General features: G+C 40.3%; 1 protein-coding gene and 1 long non-coding RNA gene across 3 annotated transcripts in view; one reads left to right on the top strand and one right to left on the bottom strand.

Annotated features, from left to right (window-relative positions):
• Positions 1 to 21,860, bottom strand: part of LOC307213569 — a 29,127-nt gene extending 7,267 nt beyond the window's left edge. For both annotated transcript variants that reach the window (XR_013837564.1, XR_013837565.1), the window contains exons 1-2: positions 21,087 to 21,860; positions 18,605 to 18,701 (exon numbers count right to left, since the gene is read on the bottom strand). This is a non-coding gene — a long non-coding RNA (uncharacterized lncRNA). The remainder of the gene's footprint in view (positions 1 to 18,604; positions 18,702 to 21,086) is intronic.
• Positions 1 to 23,524, top strand: part of MTHFD1L (methylenetetrahydrofolate dehydrogenase (NADP+ dependent) 1 like) — a 114,081-nt gene extending 90,557 nt beyond the window's left edge. The window contains exons 27-28 of the mRNA XM_079971512.1: positions 18,644 to 18,751; positions 21,886 to 23,524. Coding sequence (XP_079827638.1) covers positions 18,644 to 18,733 — 90 coding nt within the window. The 3' untranslated portion in view covers positions 18,734 to 18,751; positions 21,886 to 23,524. The remainder of the gene's footprint in view (positions 1 to 18,643; positions 18,752 to 21,885) is intronic.
• Positions 23,525 to 23,791: the final 267 nt, after the last annotated feature.

Genomic DNA, 23,791 nt, shown 5'->3' with positions numbered 1-23,791 from the left:
CATGCAGTTTACGTGCCCGCTCCACTGCCTACACTTTAATGCAAAAGACTGGCTTGGTAGCACACTGTGGATTGAATTAAACATAGTGCTAAGGTGATTGTTCAGTCAGGCAAGCATAACCCAACTGTTCTTGGGGTTCTCCTGACCCTCCACAGCAGATTTGGGAAGTGGGGGAGGGAGGGGGCAAGTCCTGCTGTGCTAGGGGGGACTGTTGCGCTGGCTTCTACTAGTGCAATGATTTAGTTGAATATAGCCCTATGTTTTCACTATCGCTTTCTCAGTGTGCAATCTGATCAGATATCTCAACTTGCTTCCATGCTGCTTGCCCCAAAGTTGGTAACTGAGAACACATTGCTATAATGTGTGTATGTGTCATTATTTTCCTCTTGAAAACTTGTCAGCTGAAAAATGTGCTCTGAATGACAAGATGTTCATTCCTGCACTTGAGAGAATTGTAAAAATTGAGGGGGAATTCTATAATTGGAGAAGTTGTATCGTTAGTTGTGTTTGGATGTGTGAAAACTTTCTCATAATAACCTTAAGCACAATGGTAAAGTAGGCTTTATTTCAGTATAATTGCATTATAAAGGTCATTTGCGCTGAGTCCAATAGGAAAACAGTATTCTCATTTCCTGCTTTACATTCCAGACTACTTTCAGTTGATTCTGACAATTGGTTCTAATTATATAATGTGTTAGGGTAGCATACATGTTTATTATTTAATCGCCATGTGTACTGTACTATTCAGTGCAATATTTTTGCATATGTTGGGCTTTATTATACTGTATTGTTGTAGTAGATGGGAAAAAGTCCCACAGCTAGCTAGCAGCACTTTATAATATAATAACAATGCTTCCCACCCCCCACCCCGTAGCTGTTTTGGCAGCTGGTGGTAGTTTAATTTTGATAAGTTTGACATAAAGAATGGAATGTGTTCATTTTTGGAGGCCAGAAATATCAGAGGGAAAGTTTAAGGGGAAATGAGACAATGACACACTCCAACTTTGGGCACTGAAGTTTTGTTCATTCTCTCCTCCAGAACATTTTAAAATTCTTATTTACTGATATGCAATGTACAATGTCTGTGGCAGCATGGGCTGCTCTGTTACTTGCAGTGCAAAAGCAACTTTGAACCAGAATTGCAGTGGAATTCGTTGACTATCCACAAGAATATGTCTAAATTAGAATGGGAGGAAGCCATCATGAGGAAGTAACAATATAGGCAGGGGAAGCATACTTTTAATATACTTGCCCTTTTAGAAAACCTGGCACCTTCATTATATACCTTTAGGCACTGGGCAAAAACTTCTCCTTTATAACCAGGCCTTTGGCCTTGAACTATCTGTGGCCTTTTAGAAGTGGGTGGGATGATGCTTTTAATGTACCTTTCTTGGTTTTCATGTATCTATGTGGGATTTGGGGGTGGGGGTGGCATTGTTTGCTTGTACGTTGCTTTGGGTTGCCTTGAGCAAGAAAAAACGACTAACAAATGTAGTAGTAGTAATAATAATAATCCATCCTAATAGACCAGCCTCCACTGGTGTATATACTATTTTGCTATACTATTTTGCCAGTTACCAATCCTGGCTGAATCATTTCCAAAGCTTCTCATACCCATGAGGTCTGGCTGCTTTATTCTACTGATCATATCTTATTACTTGTTCTCCATTCTCTTACAGCCAGGAAAACTGTCAGCTCACATTCCTTATCTAATCCATTGCTAGAAAGTTTTGGCATGCCTTTGTACTGATGTGAAGGCTTTCCTTTCCTCAGGAGAGTCCCTCTTCTTGCTTTTTTCATTACTAGACAGCCATCTTTGCTCTTATCCAGTTCATTCAGAAAGGAATGCAAGGAGGGAGTATTACAAAGTGGAAAGGGGCTAATTTCCGAGTTTCATGGAACTATCTGAAAAATAAATGCCTGTAGGAAGAAAATAAAATGTTAACCCTGGTTTATCATTTCCCACTTTAATATATAAAAGTGATTCTAATTCTGTTGTGCAGTAAGGTACTAGAACTTGTAGACTGTGGAGCTCCTGCTTCCATGTGGAGGTGCTTTCTGCTTGCACGCCATTGTGCTAGTTGTCTGTCACTATGACTGGACCAGGGCACAAATATACTTGCTTAACTGTTGAACACTTTTCTCTCTTAAGTACCCTAAGCACAACTGCTTTCAGTAGATTAGGGCTTCATCTTTTAGTTTTTTGACTGCTTCTTAAAGAGTGTCAGCAGTTGGGAAAAGTAACCCAGCAGAATGAAGGAAAAAGTATTCTGCTGCGCCTCAAATTTTTTATGAATTCCAGATAAGTTTACAATCATTATGAGATCTCTTCACTTTGTCAGAGTTCACTGATCATCTGGAAACTCTGCTTTCTTACAGTTTGAAGGCAGCTTTTTAGAGGGAAGAAACTGATGACAGAAATGAGGCAACACATAGTCTGATGTATTTTCAAAGATGTTGAGGTGATCTCAGCACACATCTTGGGTAGCTGTTTGAATGAGAATTGGGAAGATCATTTGGTGGCTTTGAAAATCTGATTGAACTAATGCCATCTTTTGGCTCTGAAACGTGTCCTATTCATCATTTGAACACAAGCGTGATCAAAGCAAAAAGCTCTACTTCAAATCATTTTATATGTAACCATGATCTTCACTTTCATCACAACCAAACCAATTTAGTTCAGTAGCAGTTCTTTTGGGGGGAAGTGGAGGGACCCATCTGTTTTAAATATTGATAACTAGATCAGGCATTGAGGGTCAGCATAGTCTATCATCTGCTTACTCCCATAGCTTGGCTCACCAAGTTTAATCTTATGACCATGTTATGACATGCACAGATTACACAACCTCAAAACAATGGGGAGTTTCAGTTTGGTGAAAGGGTGAAACCATTTCTAAATATGTTGGAAGTTGTCAGCACCACTAAGCTTACTCCTTTCCTTTGGATTCCAGACAGGGCATGGAAAGAAGGGAATTGAAGGACAGCAACTTCCTACATTTACCAAACCTACTGCTCACTATTGTTTATCCTGTTAGCCACTCCAAGACTACCCATGGCAACAACACTGGTGGCAAATTTGCCACAAGGATAGTGACACGTCTAGATAGGCTGCTGCTGTTGATCACTGATCAATCTGTTGTCTTGTGCATTCAGTCTCAACTCATCTCCAGCTGCTGCCAGACAGGTCAAGCTCTGCTTCATGTGCAGCGAATGTGTATTTTTGCCAGCTTGCTGCTGTTTCTACTCACTGCCACAATCCTTTTCTCCTTGCTGCAGCCAGACTTACATTTGACCATCCAGCAATGGTTTTTGTAAGACTTTTCACTTCGTTACCCAGAGGGAAAGCGTGAGCAAACAATGCACCACGGAGCAGCCACAGAAGGCTGGCAAAAATCACTGCTGGGTGGTTGAATGACAAGTCAATTGAGTCTGTTTGAAGGAAGGAGACTGGGGTGGTGGCAGCTGTTAATACTCTGCTTTGACTAGTCCACCCTCCCCCTCTAGGCAGTAAGAGGGGACGGGGGTGTCACATTTTAAGGTTCGCAGAGTGTGTCTTGCTTGAGTGCCCTAGCTTTTCAGGGTTAATTATGACAGTGTATTTGTTGTTTGTCATTTTCCATTTTAATCCCTTAATCTCCAACAAATGATATATGTGTGTCAGAATGAAAGTTCCAAAGGCTGACACAATCCAGATGACATCCCACTATGGGGTCCGTAAGAATTGTAATGAAGCTGTAGCTGTACTTTACAGTTCTTTCAATGGTGTTTTTTAAAACAAAAAACCCCGCTTACAGTGATCTTGGGGGGAGTCTGAAGAGAAGATGTATTTGCAAATGTACTAGAACCAAGGGAGAATGAGTGAGTTGTGCTTATCTTTACACTGGACATGGGAAGATGGGCTTCCGAGAGACTCACACTAAAGTACCAGTCATTGCATGCCATTAAATTCGGTGAGTTTCCGTTATTAATACCAGTCTCTTATTCAGCTGATCACATTATTACAGGTATCTGACATAGTTTGTAAAATGTTTTGGGTATCAGTCATTAAATCAGATCATTTTATCTATGCTGTGCCTACAGATGTTGGCGTAGAGGCAAACCGGATCACGTTTCCTTCCTTTTTTGAGAGCATAAAGCCAAGAAGGAAGGGAGAGACTCTTTAAACACTGATGTGGGTGAGAGGTGATCAACTGAAAGGCTGGATTTGACCTCAAAAGCAATTTCACCTGGCCCTTTATGACGCTAACATATTTTAATTAATCAATGCTAAAAAGAATGCCCAGTGTTTCACTTGTACAGAAAAGGGAAAGAGCTTTAAGTTGGTGGTGGCTTTGCACACAGGTGTTAGGGTCAGTCCACAGCATCTCTAGGTGAGGCAGGGAATATCCCGTCTGAAACCCTGAAGAGCTGCTGCCATCAGCGTAGACAATACTGAGTTGGATGGATCCGTGGCTGGACTCAGTATAAGACAGCTTCCTTATATTTCCTTATATATTCCTTATATATACTTTCTTTCCCTACCCTTCAGGGCTTATGGATCTAACCAAATGTTCCTCCACTGCCCACTTTGCAATCACCATGTGCCTGGGATCCATAAAGAATGTTTTCTGTTGAAGCATACATTAAACACCCATACAGCTTCCTCACCTTACTGAATAGTAAGTTGGAAACTTAGGTGGCAGGCTAACTGATCCAGGGTGAGAGACTGGGAGAAGAAGTAGGTCCCCAGCTGGGAGATGGGAGGGTCTAACTCTCTGCATGCAGATAAATGGCAGGATAAATATGCTATAAATATGGTATATGCCTTATATGTATTCCCTCCCCACTTCTCTCCTTTCTGTTTTCTTGTTTTTTATCTTTTGGCTTTTTAATATTCTTGATCTGTAAACTAGTTTGTTTCTTACTTATTTTATGTCGAAAAATTTCAATAAAAATATTCATAAAAAAAGAAACTTAATGGTGGGGCCATTGGAATTTGGAAGCATTTGTTTGTCAGGAATATTTCCTTAGAGAAACGAAAGGAAGGAGCTGTAAGTGCATTAGAAATATTTTTTAAAACCCATGCTCTAAAGTTATCCAGAATGCAGGAATGCACCTCCTGAAAAGCAAAACAAAGCACAACAGATCAAAGGTGAATTTTAGTTGTGAAAGACTTGAGTCATGAGATACTTGAAGGAGATATAATTGAATGTTTATAACGTTTATGTACTAGATCACATTCAGATTTGTCAGTTGATTTTCATTTCCGTGAAATGTCAGATGGTGTTTTTGTGCTCAGTTCTGGTCATGACACTTAAAAAAAAGAAAAGACTAAAGTGGCTTTGGAAGAGAGCAAGGAAAAGGAGGAGTCAATTGGAATGCAAGGCATGCATGAAGATTATGACAACAGGTATGTTTAGGCTAGAAGAAAGAACGTTAAAAGTGAACAACAACCAGAAAACCTAAAATTCCGTATTAGAAGTACCTAAAGTATTATCTCATTTGGTTCCTTGGTTTGCTCTAAAACCGCTTAATGATGCATTTGTTTGTGTTTGGCCTTTGCAAGATGACTGTTGCAGAATGTTAATTCTCTACCGTAATATCATTTTCCTGGCTTGGTAGCCAAATGACCTCCTAACATATTTTAGACTTCCTGCTTTAGCTGTAATTCAGTTTACTTCTCTATCTTTAGCGAGTAACTCCTCATGATTTGCTCTTCTGCTTTTTACTGTAGTTAGCAAAGAAAAACAATCAATGTCTTGCATGGCACTGCTTAAGATGTAATCCTTCAGATATAAACAGAATAGAAAAGTAACTCCAGGTAATCTATCTCAGTAACTCAAGTAAGTAGCTAGCTTACGTTTATACACTGTATAAAATTGATGCCATTACTGCTGCTACTACTAACGATAATAATAAATAGAACAAAAAATACATATTTAGAAAGGACATGTGTGTGTGTCTTTTAAAAAGTTCAATATGTTATTAAATACAGTGTTATTAAAGGAGAAAGAAATGGACAGCTGTACAAATAAATTACATTTTACTAGTTGGCCATTTTAGTCCCTAAATGTTGATTAATCATTTAAATCTGATAAATACCATAAATATGTTTTTTGAAATGCAGCAGGTGCTGCTACAGTAGACTGCCTTGCTGTACACTTTCAGGTATCCAGAGACTGACCTGAGCAATTAATGATCAAGTTGCAGTCTCACATTATACAAGCTCCCATTGATGCCTTACAGTATCCTCCCTCAAACATACCAATGCAGGATGTGATTTGGAGTGGTTCACAGTGTCAGGGGACTCCTAGTCTTGACTCTGAGATAACAGTAGATATACCATTGATCTGGTACCTGACAGCAGAACCCAGATTCCATGTATGAAATCTAACTTTTACCATCAAAATTAGTTCTTATTGATTTGATAGCATTCACTGATTGTCTAGTTTGACAATGTCACTAACTTACGTTTGAATATCTAAATGTTTAGTTCACTAGTACTAGCTGATAGTGTTTTACAATGTGGTTGCCACACCCTATAGTTTTTTGGTTCAGTCTAGTCTGTAAGTCACCAGCATGTTCAGTGTTATGAAAGCAGGTTAGAAGGGACCACAGGGATTATCTATTCCAACCCCCTGCAATGCAGGAATCTTTCACCCAATTTTTTCACCCAATTAAGTCTCATGCTCAACCAACTGAGCTATCCCTCAGGTCACAATGTCGCATCAGGATCCTTTTATTCCAACAGGCTTCATGTGTGTGAAGTATTCCAGTAGTCCCCATGGATAAACCCCATTCATTTCTCTCCCATATACACACTGATGTTGGCTGCCCATGCAGTGCAGCCACAAGCAACAATAAGATGTTTTTACAGCTCAGTTTTCTGTTTTATAAAATCAATATCCCTCCTCTTCTCTGTTCTGTTAATCTGACGTCATTATTTTAAAACATAGTTTTGTTCAACCAAGGTTTGGCATTAGCCTTCCTATAGCCTGAGAAATAAAGTTGCAGGAGGCAATTTCAACTTTTATTCCTCTCCATGTTAGCATAGCCCCTTTCAGAAGCTGGCTTAATGCTAATATAGAGAAAGCCAAGCCAGTGGATCCTTCCATGTGGCCCAGGTCTCCTTGGTGGTGTGAGAAGGTGCCCTGCTGCCGCTGTTCCTAAATCACAAAGGTAATGTTGAGAAAGGCCTTTAAGTGAGGTCAAAGCAGGAACGCGAGAGAGAATGTGCTTTGTATTTTTTCTACTATACTATTTTCCTCTGATTGAATAAGGTATTCCTTCCATGGGATGCTGCTGTCAAAAGACTAAGTTAGTTAATTTTTATTAGCTTCCATTTAATTGAATTTTGAGAGAGAGCTCTGATTACAAATGCAGTACAGGAAAAACAGAAGAGGAATGCATTACACAGCTATCCAAACAGATATATTAGTTCCAATCTTTCCCCTCAATTGTGCAGGAAATTATAGCTATCTGTTTGGCAAAGGGAGATAAATATACTTATTGGAGCATTAATGTTGACTCAAGGGGGTATGTGAACCGCCCCCCACAAAAGGATGAATATGGATATAGACTTTAGGTTACACGAGTACAAGTTAACCTTTTGTCTTTCAGAAACATGGTAAAAAAGCAAAATAAAAACATGCCATTATCTCCATGTTGTTAGCATATAGTAAGAGAAAGTCAAAATGATTTACTGTTTTACTGTGCTAAGCTGTTTCTGCATGGGGCACACATTTTTGCATTTCAGTAGTGGTTGTTTTAAATATACAGTACCTCAAATGTAAATCAAATTATAGAAAACTGGATTGTGATTATGGGACTGAATCAGCCTTGGTTGCCCTAACGTATGGCCTTTATTGGAATAAGCATGGGGGAGTGCAACCCTGTTATTGTTCCTTGTTCTCTCACCAGCTTTTGATAATACTGACTGAGCCAACTTTGTGAGATGGGTGTTGGAGACAATTAAACAGTGGTTCCAATACTATCTTCAGGGTCAGTTTCAGAGAATAGCAGTGGGTGATTTTCTTTTACCCGTCTGGCTGTGCTGTGCTGTGCCACGATGCCTGGCGTCGGTGGTGGGCTGGATAAGGGCCAGTAAACTGATTCTGAATCCTGGTAAGATGGAGGCACAATGGGTGGATGCTTCCTGTATCAGGATAATTGGACAACTGTCTGCTTTTGAGGTTTGCAGTCTGTGGGTGCTTCTGGGTCTCCTTTGGCTGATAAGACAGCGACAGCTGTTTCTGGGCCAAGATAGCCTGACCACTGTTGTCCATGTGCTGGTAACCTCCAGGCTGGATTACTACAATGCACTCTAGGTGGGTTGCTGCAGCTGGTGCAAAATGCAGTGACTCAACTGCTCACTGGGGCAGGATATTACCATGTTACCCTGCTGTTGAGAAAATTGCATTGACTGACAATTAGCTACTGTTTCTGGTTTTGGTGTATAAAGTCCTTTACAATTTGGGTCCAGGATACCTGAAAGATTGTCTCACTCCTTTCATACCTATTCAGTCTACTCAGAGGTCTATTCCACGCAGCGCAGGAATCTATACTGTTTGGCTATTTATCAGACTATCTCTTGGGCTCTGCGAAAAGGTGTTGTGCGACAAATCTGTACAAATCCCAATCTTGACTTTTCCAAGCTGTGCCAATACTACCTTCAACTGTTTTCAGAGCCTGATTGCCTCATGTGCAAAACTAACATAAAACACTTTGTGCTAGAAAAAATACTGGTATATTAAAAATTGTGTATTGTGTTTTAGATCATTGTTACATTTTGCTTTAAATTTGTTTTCGATCTCCTTTAAAACTGGGCTGTTATGCTCTGCCATGCTTCCGGTAGTCCCAGAAGACACAGGGGGTAGGGGAAATAAAGGCTTTTAATTATGCTGTAGAGAACCCAGGCACCACTTCAGCTGTGCAGCTGGAACCCCAAACTCTAATAACTAAACCAGCAAATGTGTGTAACCCAGATGAAAGGAAACGTTGAAATATGTAATTTAGGCTATTATTTACACAGCATGCCGGTTCTGGTATCTTGACCTCACAATAATAGATCATAATTTTTTTCTTGTGCCCTGGAGTATCTGATAAAATGATGCCTCCTACCTTCTGGAGGTATTGCTTTGGCATAGGATTGCAATTACTTTTACTGTCATAATTTATAAACCAATATACAGTCAGTGTTATATTTAGAACTATGGAGTTCTAAATGGGGAGCTTTTCATGGGGAGCTTTCATTAATTTGGAAGGCTCCCCATTTTAGAAGTCGCAAGTTGGAATGTGAACCAAACCGTGGTGGTGGTGGTGTGAAGCTTGTGACTCACCCCTTGAATGTTAAGTAAACACAATTTCAAAAATCTGAATATATTCTGCCAATTTCAAATGGCACAGAAAAAAGGAGATTGGAGGCAGGAAAATGGCACTCCTCTTGAATCTACCGTTTAAAACAACAGCTTCATACTGTTGTGTTCTGATAGACCTGAATATGAACTGAATGTCCTATTTCTATGCTTTGAGTCTCCAGCGAGAATTATCCGGCTTTTATTATTGTTTCGTCTGCATATTAGACATAGGAATTCAGAGCAACATGTTCGTCTCAAGCAACCCTGCGAGGAAGGCTCAGCTTGGGATACACTATCATGTTCTGCTGGGACTTGGTGCTCACCAGGGAAATGATAAGAGATTCCCAGAGTCTCTTCCTGTAAAACCAGGCCCTATCAGGACTCTAGCTACTCCCAGTGGACTCTTCTGGCTGAGCTTTGGAAGGTGGTGTTTCAGCTGAGAACCAAAGTTATCCGAAGAGTGCCAAGGCTTCCCTTCTAGTGGTTCCACCCTTGGGTGAGCTGGGTGCAATCTTTTAAGTAGCTCATTTTAGTTGCATGCTCCTGCATGGCTGTGGAACAGGAGAAGCTACAGGGGAGTCATCCCCAGAGTGGAGGATGCTGGAAGAGCTGTGTCCTCAGGCAAGAATGGGGTAGAAAGGGGTTGCTGTTGGTTCCACCTCCCCACTGAGCAGGGGTTGACTTGTGAGTCATCTGAACCCGAGTCCTCCTTCACTGGGATGTGGATGCAGGGGACATAACATTAACTGGCTCATGACCTCACAGGGGTAGTAGGGATTTGAATAATGCCACATTCAAACCCAACATTTTAGCCACCACGCCACACTAACTCTGCTCTTAAATTGACTTTTCCGTTCGAGCTGTACTGCAGCATAAGATTTCATGAACTCAGGCCTGCTTCTTCAGATGTGTAAAGTATTATCCTCACTGTTTTGATGAGGAGAGGGTTGGGGTATGCAGGGGGAGGGAGAGTCTCATACTGACTGACTCTTATTGGCTAGCTATGGAATAAAATCAATTATATTTGGAACTTTGGAAACTAATAGAGGCTTAAGCTTAAACTTGCTCCTAAGTAACCCCTCCAAGGGTCACATGTTGCAATTCGTAGTCATGTAGCAGGGGACTAATTGTAGTAAGTGCATGGATGATCGCTCTTTTAATGATATCTGTGTTTAAGGTAGCAACCATTTCTGCACAGCTATGTTGTACATTTAAGTACAAAAATATGCAGCAGAAGGTAATGTCAAAATATTATTCTCTCTAATCAAAAGATTGCTCAACATAAGCTATGGCTGGAAATGCTGGCTGGTTCTGAACATGCATGCTTTGCCAAGGAGTTACGTTCTAAGGGGGACTGTGAACTTACTTGGATGCCTTCTGTGGGAAAATACTTTAGTTGGTTGATGGCATCACTTTTCCTTAAATATGCTGAAGAATTTATTAAACTCTTGAGCTGCTTATTATTTGAGACCCTGTCATGATGGAAAGCTTTAATTTACTTGAGGTCACAGAAGAGGGGGAGTAATAGGAGGCAAGTTGAACTCTAGATGATTCCTGGCTGATTTTGCCTCTGGCTAAACAGTGATGTTGTAGAAAGGCTTCTGTGCCAAAAATGCTTCACCAGAAATTAGCTCCTTTTGATTTAAGAAAAATGGATCCATCATCCTTTGGGTTTGTTTGTTTGAAACCTGAGTCAGTTTAACTTTTTTTAAAAAAATGTATTAAATATGTTTATTTCATGGTTCAATAATACTACCAACCCCATCTGCGGATGTTTGGGCAAGGTCAGCTAATATGGCACCTTCTAGATGCTGTTGGACTACAGCTACCATTAGCACCAGTCAAGATAGCCAATGGCCAGGAACAGTGAAAACTGTGGTCCAATATCTGGAAGGTACCATGTTGACTACCTGGTAGTTGGAGAATGAATAAACTAGTATATGCCGAGATGTAGCTATAACTGCAAGATGTGTTCTGATAGCTCAGTTGGTAGACCATGAGATTCATAATCTCAGCACTTTGGGTTCAAGCCCCATGTTGGGTGAAAAATTCCTGCATTGCAGGTGGTTGGGCGAGATGATCCTTGTGGTCCCTTCCAACTGTATGCTTCTATGATTATAACGTTATCAGAGCAACGCTGGCTCAGGGGATAGCTTCAGTCACCACGGTATTGAATAGGTAGGGTCAGAGAACAAGCATGTAAGATTGCAGATTATTGATTTGTTATCCACCCTTCACCTGCAACATTAAAAACAAAAGCCAGGGTAAAGAGGTACATCTTCAGCATTCATGTGAAACGGCATAATGAAGTTCCCAGACACACCTCTGTGGGGATGGAGTTCTACAACTTAGAGTCTACAGAGGAAGAAGTGGCCTTTCAGATATTTTGGGCTGGAGTTCTTAAGGCTTTAAACACTAATGTGACCACCTCACCAGCTGAGCAATTGTGCTCCTCTGGTGGGAGTACAGTGGTATCCTGGGTTACATACGCTTCAGGTTACAGACTCCACTAACCCAGAAATAGTACCTCAGGTTAAGAACTTTGCTTCAGGATGAGAACAGAAATCACACGGCGGCGGCGCAGCAGCAGCGGGAGGCCCCATTAGCTAAAGTGGTCTTCAGGTTAAGAACAGTTTCAGGTTAAGAACGGACCTCCGGAATGAATTAAGTACCGTATTTTTTGCTCTATAAGACTCATTTTTTCCCTCCTAAAAAGTAAGGGGAAATGTGTGTGCGTCTTATGGAGCGAATGCAGGCTGTGCAGCTATCCCAGAAGCCAGAACAGCAAGAGGGATTGCTGCTTTCACTGTGCAGTGATCCCTCTTGCTGTTCTAGCTTCTGGGATTCAGAATATTTTTTTTCTTGTTTTTCTCCTCCAAAAACTAGGTGCGTCTTGTCATCTGGTGCGTCTTATAGAGCGAAAAATACGGTACGTAACCAGAGGTACCACTGTATAGCTTATGCCCTACAGGTACATTTAGTGGACTTCCGGGTCGGCGCCATCGCCGAATGGCGGACTCCCTCCGAGCTCCGGAGGGAGTCGGCTGGGTAGGGGTCGGGTCCTGCCGTGCCGGCGACGCGGGGACCCTCAAAAACCATGGGCGGAGATGCCCATGGACTTGGTGACTCGGCGGGCACCGTTTGCGCCCCCCCGACCCGCGAAGGAGCCTTTTTAAAGGCTGTGGAGCGGGTGACGGGGGGTGTGTGGTGCTGTGAGTCCAATGCTTCCCCTGCCCAGCGAAGCCGCATGCCATTCGGCGGAGAGCAACGACTTCTTCTTTGAAAATTTCGGATTTGGACTAAAAGGAACAACCCGTGAGTAAATTGATTGGACTTAAAAGGGAAATTTGATCTTTGAATTTGGAGCGAGCGGGGGGAGTGCCCCCCCCTGTTGTAGATGGCTCAACGCAAGGATTTGACAACTAAGATCGAGAGATGAACTTGTTTACCTGAAAAAAAATTTTAACTTCACGAAGGGAAATTACAATAATTGTGCTGGAGGAGAAGACTGATTTGTGGGAACTAAAATGCAACCCCTCCGGGAACCGGGAACGATCCGCTATGAGAGACTGGTGAAGAGACACAGAAACTTTGACAGCTGTCAAAGTAGCTGTCAAAGCAGGAAAATAAAAGAGAACTTTGTTACGATGGCTTTGCTGGTTAGATTTGTTACAATTTGGACATAAATTATTGGAAATAAAGGCAACAAGTTATTTGACTTTTGGGTCTGATTTTGAAAGAAATTAAGTTACCATATTCCCTCTAGAGGGAGGCTGGGACATTGCAACAGTAGCAGCAAGTGGAAAAATACTATGAATTTGAGCAGGATCTGTTATCTCTTGGGAAAGCTGCAAAAACGAAGCATTATTTTGTCTACAGTTTCTATACTAAAGGAGACAATGGATTTATCTATTGAAGAAAGGAAGGGACTTGACGCAAGTTATGTTCCTGAATAACAAAAGCCTCTGTGGAGAACAAGAAGTTTCTGAATTAGAAGGTTTCTGCAGCAGAACAGGAAAAAGCAACCTGAGGAATAAGAGCTGGACCAAATTTGAAGCCGGAGTATTTGGAACATCCAGACTTTAAAAGGACCAAGAAATAGAATTTAAGTTAGACTCTTAAACATAGAGGTCTGGATGGAAGAACAATGACTTTTTCTGAGAGTTTTTTCGAGATTGGACTTTCTGAAATTAAAAGCTATCAAAAGACGGCAAAGTGGAGTTGAGATATAGACGTGGATACACCAGGCTGGCAGTAGACAATGGATGAACTTTGAGGATTGGAACCGGGGAATGGGGGGGGGGAGATTTGGAATCCAAAGGCTGTAAAATTATATATTATTTCTTTCTTTTCTTTTTTCATGTTTGTTGTTTGAAAATAGGGGAATTCGTGGAAGGGAAATGGGGTCGATCTTAGGGAATTATATAAAATATAAGGAGAAATGGTTCATTAAGATAAATAAGATAAATTAATTTGGAATAAATGGGTTATTTAAAATTATAAATAAGGTTTTAAAATTTGGGGTAAGAATCTGTGGAATCAATTTAAGGGAAATGGAATACAAGAGGGGGAGGGGGGGGAAGTCCGGGAAAGATGCCACTGAAACCAAGTGTAAATCATATTTGTTTTTTCTTTTTTTCTTGCTATTTTTCCTTTTTATTCTGGAAATTTTTTAATAAATATTATTAAAAAAAAAAAAATACAGGTACATTTAGTGGACTTAGAGTTGCAGGCCCAACCTGGTACCAACTGAAATTAGACAAATCGCTACCAATTTGATATTTAGGCAGGTATTGAAGACCTTTTGTTTAAAACGGCTTTCCCTGGAGTGTGCGTGCCCCAGGGAGGTCACTGTGGTAACACAGTGGTTTCACTTCATCCCCTGAGGATTACTCCATTGTCTCTCAAGTCAGATGGGTGCCAAAAACTCTTTGGATACCCCTGTGAGGAGATGAGGGGAGAGCTGTTTCTGTTTAACTGACTGGGGAGCAGAATTTCAGGCATTAACTTGTCTTAGTCACCCAGTAAGTCCACAACTAAGTTGAGATTTCAACAGAGATCTTGGAAGAATATGTTCTATACAGTGGCTGGGATTCCACAGGCGCTTGTTTCCTCCTTTGGCTGTTCTAGTAAAACAATTTTATTTGGGTGCTTAGCAGAAAACATAGTAAAATAATATTATATTAGAAAAGCAGTTAGGGGACTAATGCTAAATATGAACATTTGTATTCAGGAATTGTTACTTCAGGGAACAATTAGTTTGCTTCACATTAACAGGCCTAATAAATGAGTTTTCCTGTCATTAGCGTGTTACTAACAGATGTGCAGTGACAGATGAAAAGTGTCCCCAACTGTGTTCTAATCCCAGAATTTGGCTCAAAACAGGCACTGCTAAATTCTTATACAAACTGCTTAATTTCAAGATGGAGACTCCGATTTCCTACATATAAGCTACTTCTATTTCTTACCCATCCTTCACCATAATGTCCCAGAGTGTGTTATAACAATTTAAAAATATATTAAAAACATAACAGATTACAATAAAGAAAATAGGGTATATGAAGCATCTCTTAACTTTATTTGGCACTAAGTATTTTGTGCTTTTCAAATGTTACTATGCTTGTAAAATTCACTATATTAATGCATAGCTGGATTGTGGTGGCTCATGAATCTCACTTGTGCCCAGCCTACTACTTGAGAAACATCATAGTAACTATTTATTTAGATATTTACATCTCTTTGTATGAAATTGATTTTTATAAAGTATCTCTGAACAAATACCTGGATAGGAAGGGTGGGGTTTTGATAGCATTTTTTCCCCAGTATCCATGATTCATGGCTAATCTGGTTCCTGTGGTGATGGTTTTAGTACCTTCTTACCTTTGGCTAAAAATGTCGTCAAATCCAAGCAGAACTTCAGAAAAGTGCATTATTAATCTCCCCTCACCCCAACTGCTTAAAATTGTGATTAATGGCTTTCATAAACCCATGTATTTGTTTTGAGGTACTAAATGTATACAGCGAGATTATGTTTTTAAAGAATTGTTTAGGTATTATCAATTGTTTTGGGAAAAGAATGTTGCCTGAAAGTCTGAAATTATTAGAGTTCTTAAAATCTTGACTCTTTTCCAAGGCAGCCCCATCTTGCCTGCCCCAAGCATCTGTTTTTTCAATCTGAGGTTTTGGGATTTTGTTTTTATGTTTTTGTAGGAAAGGGAGCTTTGTGAGGATTGCCTATGACAACCAATTCCATCTTGAATAAAGCTTTAGTATATATGCTCTTTGTTTCTTTGAGCCAAACTATACTACTAAAGCCTAATTAAATTATACCCCTCTCACATAATTTTTCTCCTTTTATTTAAGCATTAACCATTTCCCAGTCGTACTGAGTACAACAAGGAGTGCTGACGTTTATTATGGGAACACGATACCTCAAATCTATTGGGCCATTTTAAGTAACTGATTAAAGTCCCAGGACTATTGGGGAAAAGATGCTTATTTGCAGAGTATGTGTACTGTGTACTTCACTGTGCAGAAGTTGTGGTGCACCTAGTCGTTTGAGAATGTTTCCATTTTTCAAAAGGTAAAATAAAAACCTGCTCTTCTGTCAATTGTGGCTGCAATTTGTTCAATGTAGGTGGGGTTGGCTGAAGCTTCAGAATATCAGGTGGACCTTCTGTGTTCACCAAATTCTTTATTCTTCTCCAGAAGTGATTCTGCAACAAAACGTTGCAGTGTGTGGAGCTGTCCAGGGTTCCAGCTAGCCATGTCTTCTTCCAGGATACTTCTTTCTATTCCATTCATCCTCTCTCCCCTCCCTCCCTCCCATTTCTACGTCTGCCTACAAGTCAGACAGCATCCCATGCCCACTAAGCAACTGTAGTCTCATTAAGCTATTCTTGTGACGCCCCTTCCTTCTGTGTTTTCTATTAAAATATTCCCGTACTTTTGCAAAGCTTGGAGTTCTCCCAAGCCTGCTGATACCTTCTTCTTGTGTGTGAATGGTTTCTCCCCTGCACCCTGTATGTCACCCCTGTGTGCCATCATAATGCCAGGAGCAGTGTTTTCCTTTGCTGGCATGGCTTAATTTTAAACTGCAGGTAAAGGAAGCAAGGTTTGCAACTGCTGGTGGTGACTGGCAGCAACTTCCAACCTGAGACCCTTTGCCTGCACAGTGTGAAATTGAACCATGCTGCTGAAGGAAGTGTTTCCCTGCGGGGGGCTGGCTCTAAGCACCGTTCAGCTGACTGGCATTTACAGTCAGCCCTGCTTAGGGAAGATTGGCTGCTCTACAGCGTTCCCGATCTCTATGGGACAGCTGATCAGCGCTAAGAACATGTCTAACTTTGCCAAGGCGCAATCAGCAGAACACCCTTTAAAGCTCCCAACTATTTCTTTGCAACCATGTTTTTACCTGTTTTCATTATATGTGTCAACAGGTGTGGGGCAGGTGGCCATGGTTTGTTGGAGAGAGGACTTGGCGGCCAACTAAGGAGCCCTGATACAGGACAATGAATACATATGAGCAGTGCCTGCAGAAAGCTCTTAACTAAGAACCAAATAAATGGGAGCTCTGCAGTTAAGATTTTTTAAATGATAAATTGCCACTGCTGATTGGAAAGGGGCAACAGTGCTGAGGGAAGGAGGTGATTATTGATCTGTGTAACCCACTTTGCTGAGATGTTGTAAAAGCAAATGTGTTGACTTTGGCTTTGGTTTAGAGATGATTGTGGCACAAAACCTGCACTTTGAAATGCTTTAGACTTTTCATTTAGACACAAAAATCAGAGGGGAAATTTGACAGGATCTTTTATTCTGGAATAACCTAATAAGAAATAGATTTAACTTCAACTAATAACTAGCAAACAACAAAGTATCATTAGTTTTAACAAAACAATGGCATACTATTAATTTGAGAATTGAACCGTAAACATATTAAGCACACTTTTCAGAAAGCATGCTTAAGCTGGCAGCTTCGGTTTTATGGGAAATTAGCTGCATGGCATCCAAATACAAATTGAAGCACTGCACACATGCTCTAAATGTGTATCTCTGGAGGATCCTAGTGGTGCTCCCACTTTTGTCAAAAAAAGAAATCCTTTATGTTTAGTGAAAGCAGACATTTTAAGAGATTACGCTTGGCAAGCTGTTCTAAATTGGCAGTGGTTCTCTTTAATTCTGTATTAATCTAGTTTTTAGTAAGGGATTTTGAATTCTGCCAGTGACAGCTTGTGCACTGAGAGAAAGGGTCTTATTTCCCATCATTATGATCTTAGAATGGAGCTAAAAGACTTTCTTAGCAAATGTATCGTCCCAACCCTATAGGACTGACATAACGGGAATAAAGGGAAGGAAAACCTGCAGGAAAAATTCGTAGAAAGGAAAGAGAAGTACTTAACCCCCTTAAGCACACATACACACACAGACATAATTTCCTGCAAATGTCTCCCAGGGGAATTGTTTCCTCCAGCTGGGCTACCTTCCTGTTTTAGAGCTTATGGGGATGGGATAAAATGGGGAGGGTATTTGCAGGGGAAGCTGGGAAGGGTTAAGCATCCCTCTCATTCAGCATAATTTTAAATGTAGGAACATCTGCAGAATTTGTGTTGAGCCTTCATATAGTTTACTTTTTCTTTTTGCTGACACACAAATTAATCTAAACCATTTTGCACTATCAGGGCCAAAATTAGTTTCAACTAATTATAAAATATTGTACAACATTATTGTTACTTGTGTAATGAGTTAACTTATTATTTATGGAAGGTTATTTCTGTTTACAGAACAATTGTTTGATGTTGAAAATGCTGTTGTGTGCCTATAACCTCTATGTGAGCATTAAATAACATCTAGGTATTGATAACTCATTTTCAAACGTGTCTTGGCTAGAGGAGCCTAATACAGAATGCAGGCCTCTCCGTTAGTACAGCATTTATCTGAATGTCTTCTTTGTTGTTAACTATCTACATTCCTACTTCCTTTGCCATATTCCTCCTGAAGAATGCACCATTTCCTAAAATTCTGCACCACAGGGTTTCACACAGTATAGCTTTTACTTTGCTTTTCCATAAGTTCTTGTACACATTTGTAAGCAATCTGAGGCATAAGTGAATCTGTTTAAAGTTTCTGAACCTGATTTGGCAAAAGGGATTGGAGTAACAGATGGCTTGATTCTTTTCATTTCAATGCATGTGAAATTATGAGCCCACGAAGAACAAAATGGTCTTTCACTTCATCATGGGTGTATATGCACAGTGTGGTTATCAGCTTACAATTGCAGGACCGTAACTTCTAGTTCATTGTTCCCCTAGATGAGCACAATGCCAGGATTGCCTACAAGGCCTTGCTTCTATGACATTGACCTGGACCCTGAAACGGAACAAGTCAAGGGGTTGTTTTAATAAAAGCACAAAAATAAGGTGAGTGGAAGTTCTTGTTAAGTATGAGTCTCTTTGGTGTTTGACAGTAGTAATGAGCTAAAGAGATTTCAAATAGAGACTTTTAATGTTTCTTTTCTCACATCTTGTGGCTTTCATCTGTGTCATACCCAAATCTTTAATAAGATATATCAAGGATGTTTCATAGGAAATCGCTTATGTTATTTATTTATTTATTTATTTAAATTTGAATGTGATTATGTTTTACTGCTAATAGTTGTATGCTTTGGAACGTCAATCTAAATTCGCTAAGTGCTTATCATTTCCTCCAATGCCCCATCAGTTTTGGTACAGTGGATGCTCATGTTGCGAACGTGATCCATGCGGGATGCATGTTCACAACCCGCAGCGTTCGCAACCCGTGTCTACACATGCATGGGTTGCGATTTGGCACTTCTGCGCATGCGCAAAGCACAATTTAGCGCTTCTGTGCATGCGTGACCTCCGAAACCCAGAAGTAACTCGTTCCGGTACTTCCGGGTTTCGGCAGTTCACAACCTGAAAAAACGCAGCCTGAAGTGGCTGTAACCCGAGGTATGACTGTAGTTCTCATTTTCACCATGGGGTGGAGGAAGTGGGGAGGAAGAAACAGGATCCAGCAAAGTCCAGCGAACTGCATGACTCTATAAGTTAAGTCTACAGTTGAGAGCAGCTGAGACTTGGTTAGTCAGGGAGGGCCAGAAGAAATTAGCTTGCTGTGTCCCTCACCACATACAGCAAGTATTCCTAGAAGATGGGGAACTAAGGCTGAGGGAGTATGTTCCACCAAGTTAATTTCTGCACTATTGAGATATATATACTGCTCTCTATCCCAACCTTATCTAACCTCTTTGGGGAAGATAGCTCAGTGGTAGAGCTTCGTGTTGTGCTTGAATAAGGCCCAAGGTTTAATATCCCGCATTCCAAGGAGTCAGCTGGGAAGGGGAACCTGGAGAGCCTATCCCATTTCCTGACAGCATCACACAGCTCTTCCTGTCCTTAGTACCTACACAGATTTCTTTGAGTTAGGCTGATATTCCACTTCATTCACCAGACTTTGAGTTCAGTTTGTGACATCTTGCACATCAGCATTTAAAACATTCCATAATATAGCAACAATTCAGATACTGGCTAAAGGAAATCTTATAGGTGACATCCAGTTCTTTGTAAATTGGATTTTTTTGTAAACCACTTAGTTTATGGATGGTTAAGCACTATATAAATGCTGTTAAATAAAAATAAACAAATAAAACATTATGCTTGGTCCAGCTTCTCTTACAGGAATATCAAAAGCCCTTTTGTGTAACCTTCTGCACCCAGGCTTTATGAAGTGCATTTTGCAATTATACTTTTCGTTCCCATTTCAAGTACAAAAAGTACTGCCTGAATTTTCCAGAGAATTCCAGCAAGTATTGAATAAACAAGTTTATGCCTTCCTTGCAAATGCACCGTGGATTATTTTAAGACTCCAGGGACGTAGTCACATCCTATTAAAGTCAATTGCAAAACAACCATTGATTTTAATTACTCTGAATTGCACACAAAGTGCTTAAGCGTTTGGAAAGCAGTTAAGATCTCAGCTACTTGGGATCACCCAGTCCTACATTCCTGAAATATGCTTGGACTTTGATGAACACAAGGGGAAAGGAATTCTACAACTATAGAGCCACTGTTCAGACCACATCTCTACAGACATTGTGGTCATAAACTCAGTGTACAGGTAAGCCCTATTCAGACATGATGCTGGCTTATACATGCCTCCATGTGCAAAGGAGCACACACACACCCAACCCTCATTTTAGACTTGGTCCTCTAACTTGTGGAAGGTGACAGGGAGTGATGCTGTGTGGGAGTGGAGTGTAATGCACTTGACACCCACTTATGAGTATGGGTGTATATGCAAGCAGCCTACTCAGATAAGACTATAGCAAGCATCAGGTTTAAGAGATGCCAGTGGGATGTAAGAGAAGAGGCAGTCACTCCAACAGCAACTAGGACATGAAGGGTGGATCATAACCAGCACTTTGATCATAAACCCAGAAGGTAATGCTGGAAACATTGGTGCTTTCAGCATGATCTGCACCAATGTGAAGCTTGCAGACCATCATAATAGGCACCTCTTCAGAGTGCAGTACTATTTTCAAGCCTTGAAGTTACAAAATGATAGCTAATGTATCTATAGCTGATAAAAGAAACCACTGACACTATGCGCAGAATTGCCAAGGGGGGTGGAAAACACAATTTTCATGGCCTACAGCTGAAATGGGGAACCTCTGCTTCACGAGTCTCCTAACCCAACCTCTTTCATTTTCCCCAAGCCATATCCCTTCTCCCTCACTTCCTCCTTGCTTGACCTGCAGAGAGCTCACAATGGAGAGAGATGCTCGCTTGGTGATCTCTTCCCTTCTACATTTCTTCGCTGTGCTCCTTTCTCAGAACACAGCAAGGAATGGGCTTTAGTCTCACCTACTTCAGGCTTTGTCACCACCCACTGCATATGGCCCTCAACCACTTTCCCATGAATGAATACAGTCCTCAGGGGTGAAAAAAAATCTCTACCCTGGCCTGCAGGGTAGTAGCATGTTGGCTGCAGTGAGCTGCTGCATGCCCTTTATTTCTGGCCACACTCACATAACACAACCTCAAATTCCAAGGATCAATGATGTGGAGTATTCTGGTCTCTACAGGAATTTATGAACAGAAAAAATATGTAGAATTGGACCTTAGCTGGTAATAATGCTTGTAATTATAATTCTCTGTAGCATTGATAATAGTTTAATTAAGTATTCTAATTAAGAAAAAGGCATTCGCAAACTTATTCTGTATGAGATTGGAGTAGTTGCACTGACATAAATCTGAAAGATGAGAATAATTTTTTCTTCACTGCTCTAACATACACAGACCTGTAGGATAATACATTAGGGATCTGTCTATATTAGGAGAAAGTACACTACACCATGTAGAACAGTTAAGTGTTTTGCTTTACTTACCCTCCAGGCAAAATAATTCAAGCACAGTAATGTTACAGATAATTTGCAGTCTGATATCCTTTTTTAAGAGAGAACCAAAAAAAGACGTTTCTTCAAACAATGAAAAAAGGAATTCTTGAAATACTTAACTTTTTTCCTATTTTCCAGACTTCTGCAGCTTCCATGTTTTCCTGGAGTATGACAAGCATGAATTTGAAGAATGCCTATCATGTATCTCTGCAACAATATTGGAATACACCAAAGCAAATAAATATAATATTTCTTGAAACCCTTCTGTAATAAAAAAACCAAAGCAATATTTTTTTTAAAAAAAGCAGTACTAACTAATTTATTGTAAAGTGGCAGTGTTACGGAATGTTTTTCAAGACATGCTATTGCCTGCATTCTAACTAGTGGGTGTAGGTAGTGGGAAATGATACAGAAATATCTTTTCCACTTTTTAAGATTTTGATTCATTATTTAAGATGTTTTACCTCACTTGGGTCAGCCTAGAAAATCAGCATTAAAAGAATAATGCTGTCTGGTGCAGTTTAATGCATTTTATGGGGGTATATATGCAGCTTCTTGAATTCGGCAGCTGTAGCACCAAGCAAAATTATCTGGGAATGTCTGTGCTATCTTTCAGTGTTACCTACTGGGGTTGGGGGAAGCTAGGGTTTCAAATACAGGATCTCTCTTTTCATAAAATAGCCCAGGAATTTTACAGAAATTGAAAATAAGTGTTGTTGTTTTCCCATATGGCCAAACAGCTGTGAAATGTTCATAACTTCATGTATCTCACTGTTATTGGTCTTTGCAAATGAGTTCACATTTCTGGCTTACTGCTCTGTACTCTCCTCAGTATACCAAATGTCAACAAGCTTTCTTTCTTTTTACAGCCAATAGAAGTAAATCTTTATGTGAAGGCCTGCAACTTTCATTTTTTAAAAAATGTACATAGGTTCAGTACAGTATTGGGTTTCTGAAAGAAGCTTTGCCCTTATTTGGATAGTACTTTAACATAACTGTACTGCATTATAGTGTTAGGTTAACAGGAGGAACCAAAATACTATTGTCTATTGAATGATGTATTTGCTGCTGCTTCTAGTCAGCAGTTGGCACTGTCCGTCAAGTATCCAGTGCTGTGTAAGTAGGGTACCTCTCATTCTCTCTTTCCTACTGTGCCCCCCAAGGAACCAGGGACACTTAGGGGGGAAACTGGAAAGTGGAGCAAGGCAGTGCAGTAGAGGGAAGAACCGGAGAATGAGAGCTTGCAAAAGTAGCTTTTTTGCAAGCTACCTCAGTCAGATTTTAAGCAGTTCTCCCATCCTATTATTGCAGCACATCCTAGGCCTTTCCTTGGTGATGTGCTTAGGAAGTTGCAGTGAAAAGGAAGGTTTGGGAAGCCTCCTTGCAGGAGCAGACATCTAGCACTGGATTAAATACCACAATACCTTAGTTTGGATGTTACAAATTTGGCGCCCTTTCAGAAATCTAAAATGCATTGACGTGAAGTTTATGCTGACAAATTGTTAATAGAACACACTATTTTGACAGATAATTTGGCAATATTGTTTCTCAAAATCATTTCTCATGACTATTATTGGTGTGAGTGATAGCATGCACAGTATTTCCCTTCCAACATCTATGGCATATTGAAAACAGTTTGACTGCATTAACTCCAGGCAGGCACCGCAGTCTTCCCTTCATTCAGAGGCTTATCAACAATCCATCCCACACAATTGTCTGAAATCTGGTAAACATATGACAAGTGCCCGAAAATAAACTCAATTTTAATCCTCAGAAATTGCATCACTGAGTTTCTGGATACTGGATGTCCATTCATTTTGTCAATTATATGATTTGGTTAGAACAGTGCAATGCTTTTGAAGAAAAAGATGGTTCATTTTCTAGACCCCTGTAATACAGAACTGGGTGGAGCAGAGAGACTTAATACTAAAAGGTGCTAATTGCTTTGTCTGCTGGTCACACATTATAAGAAACTGTTTCTACCTTCTACCTTCAGATAAATTTCATGCTGTCAATGATGTGGTAGGCAAATCTACTTGACGAT

This window comes from Podarcis cretensis, assembly GCF_951804945.1.
Source record: "Podarcis cretensis genome assembly, chromosome: 3".
Lineage (NCBI taxonomy): Eukaryota > Metazoa > Chordata > Lepidosauria > Squamata > Lacertidae > Podarcis > Podarcis cretensis.
This window is presented reverse-complemented; position numbering and strand designations above follow the sequence as displayed.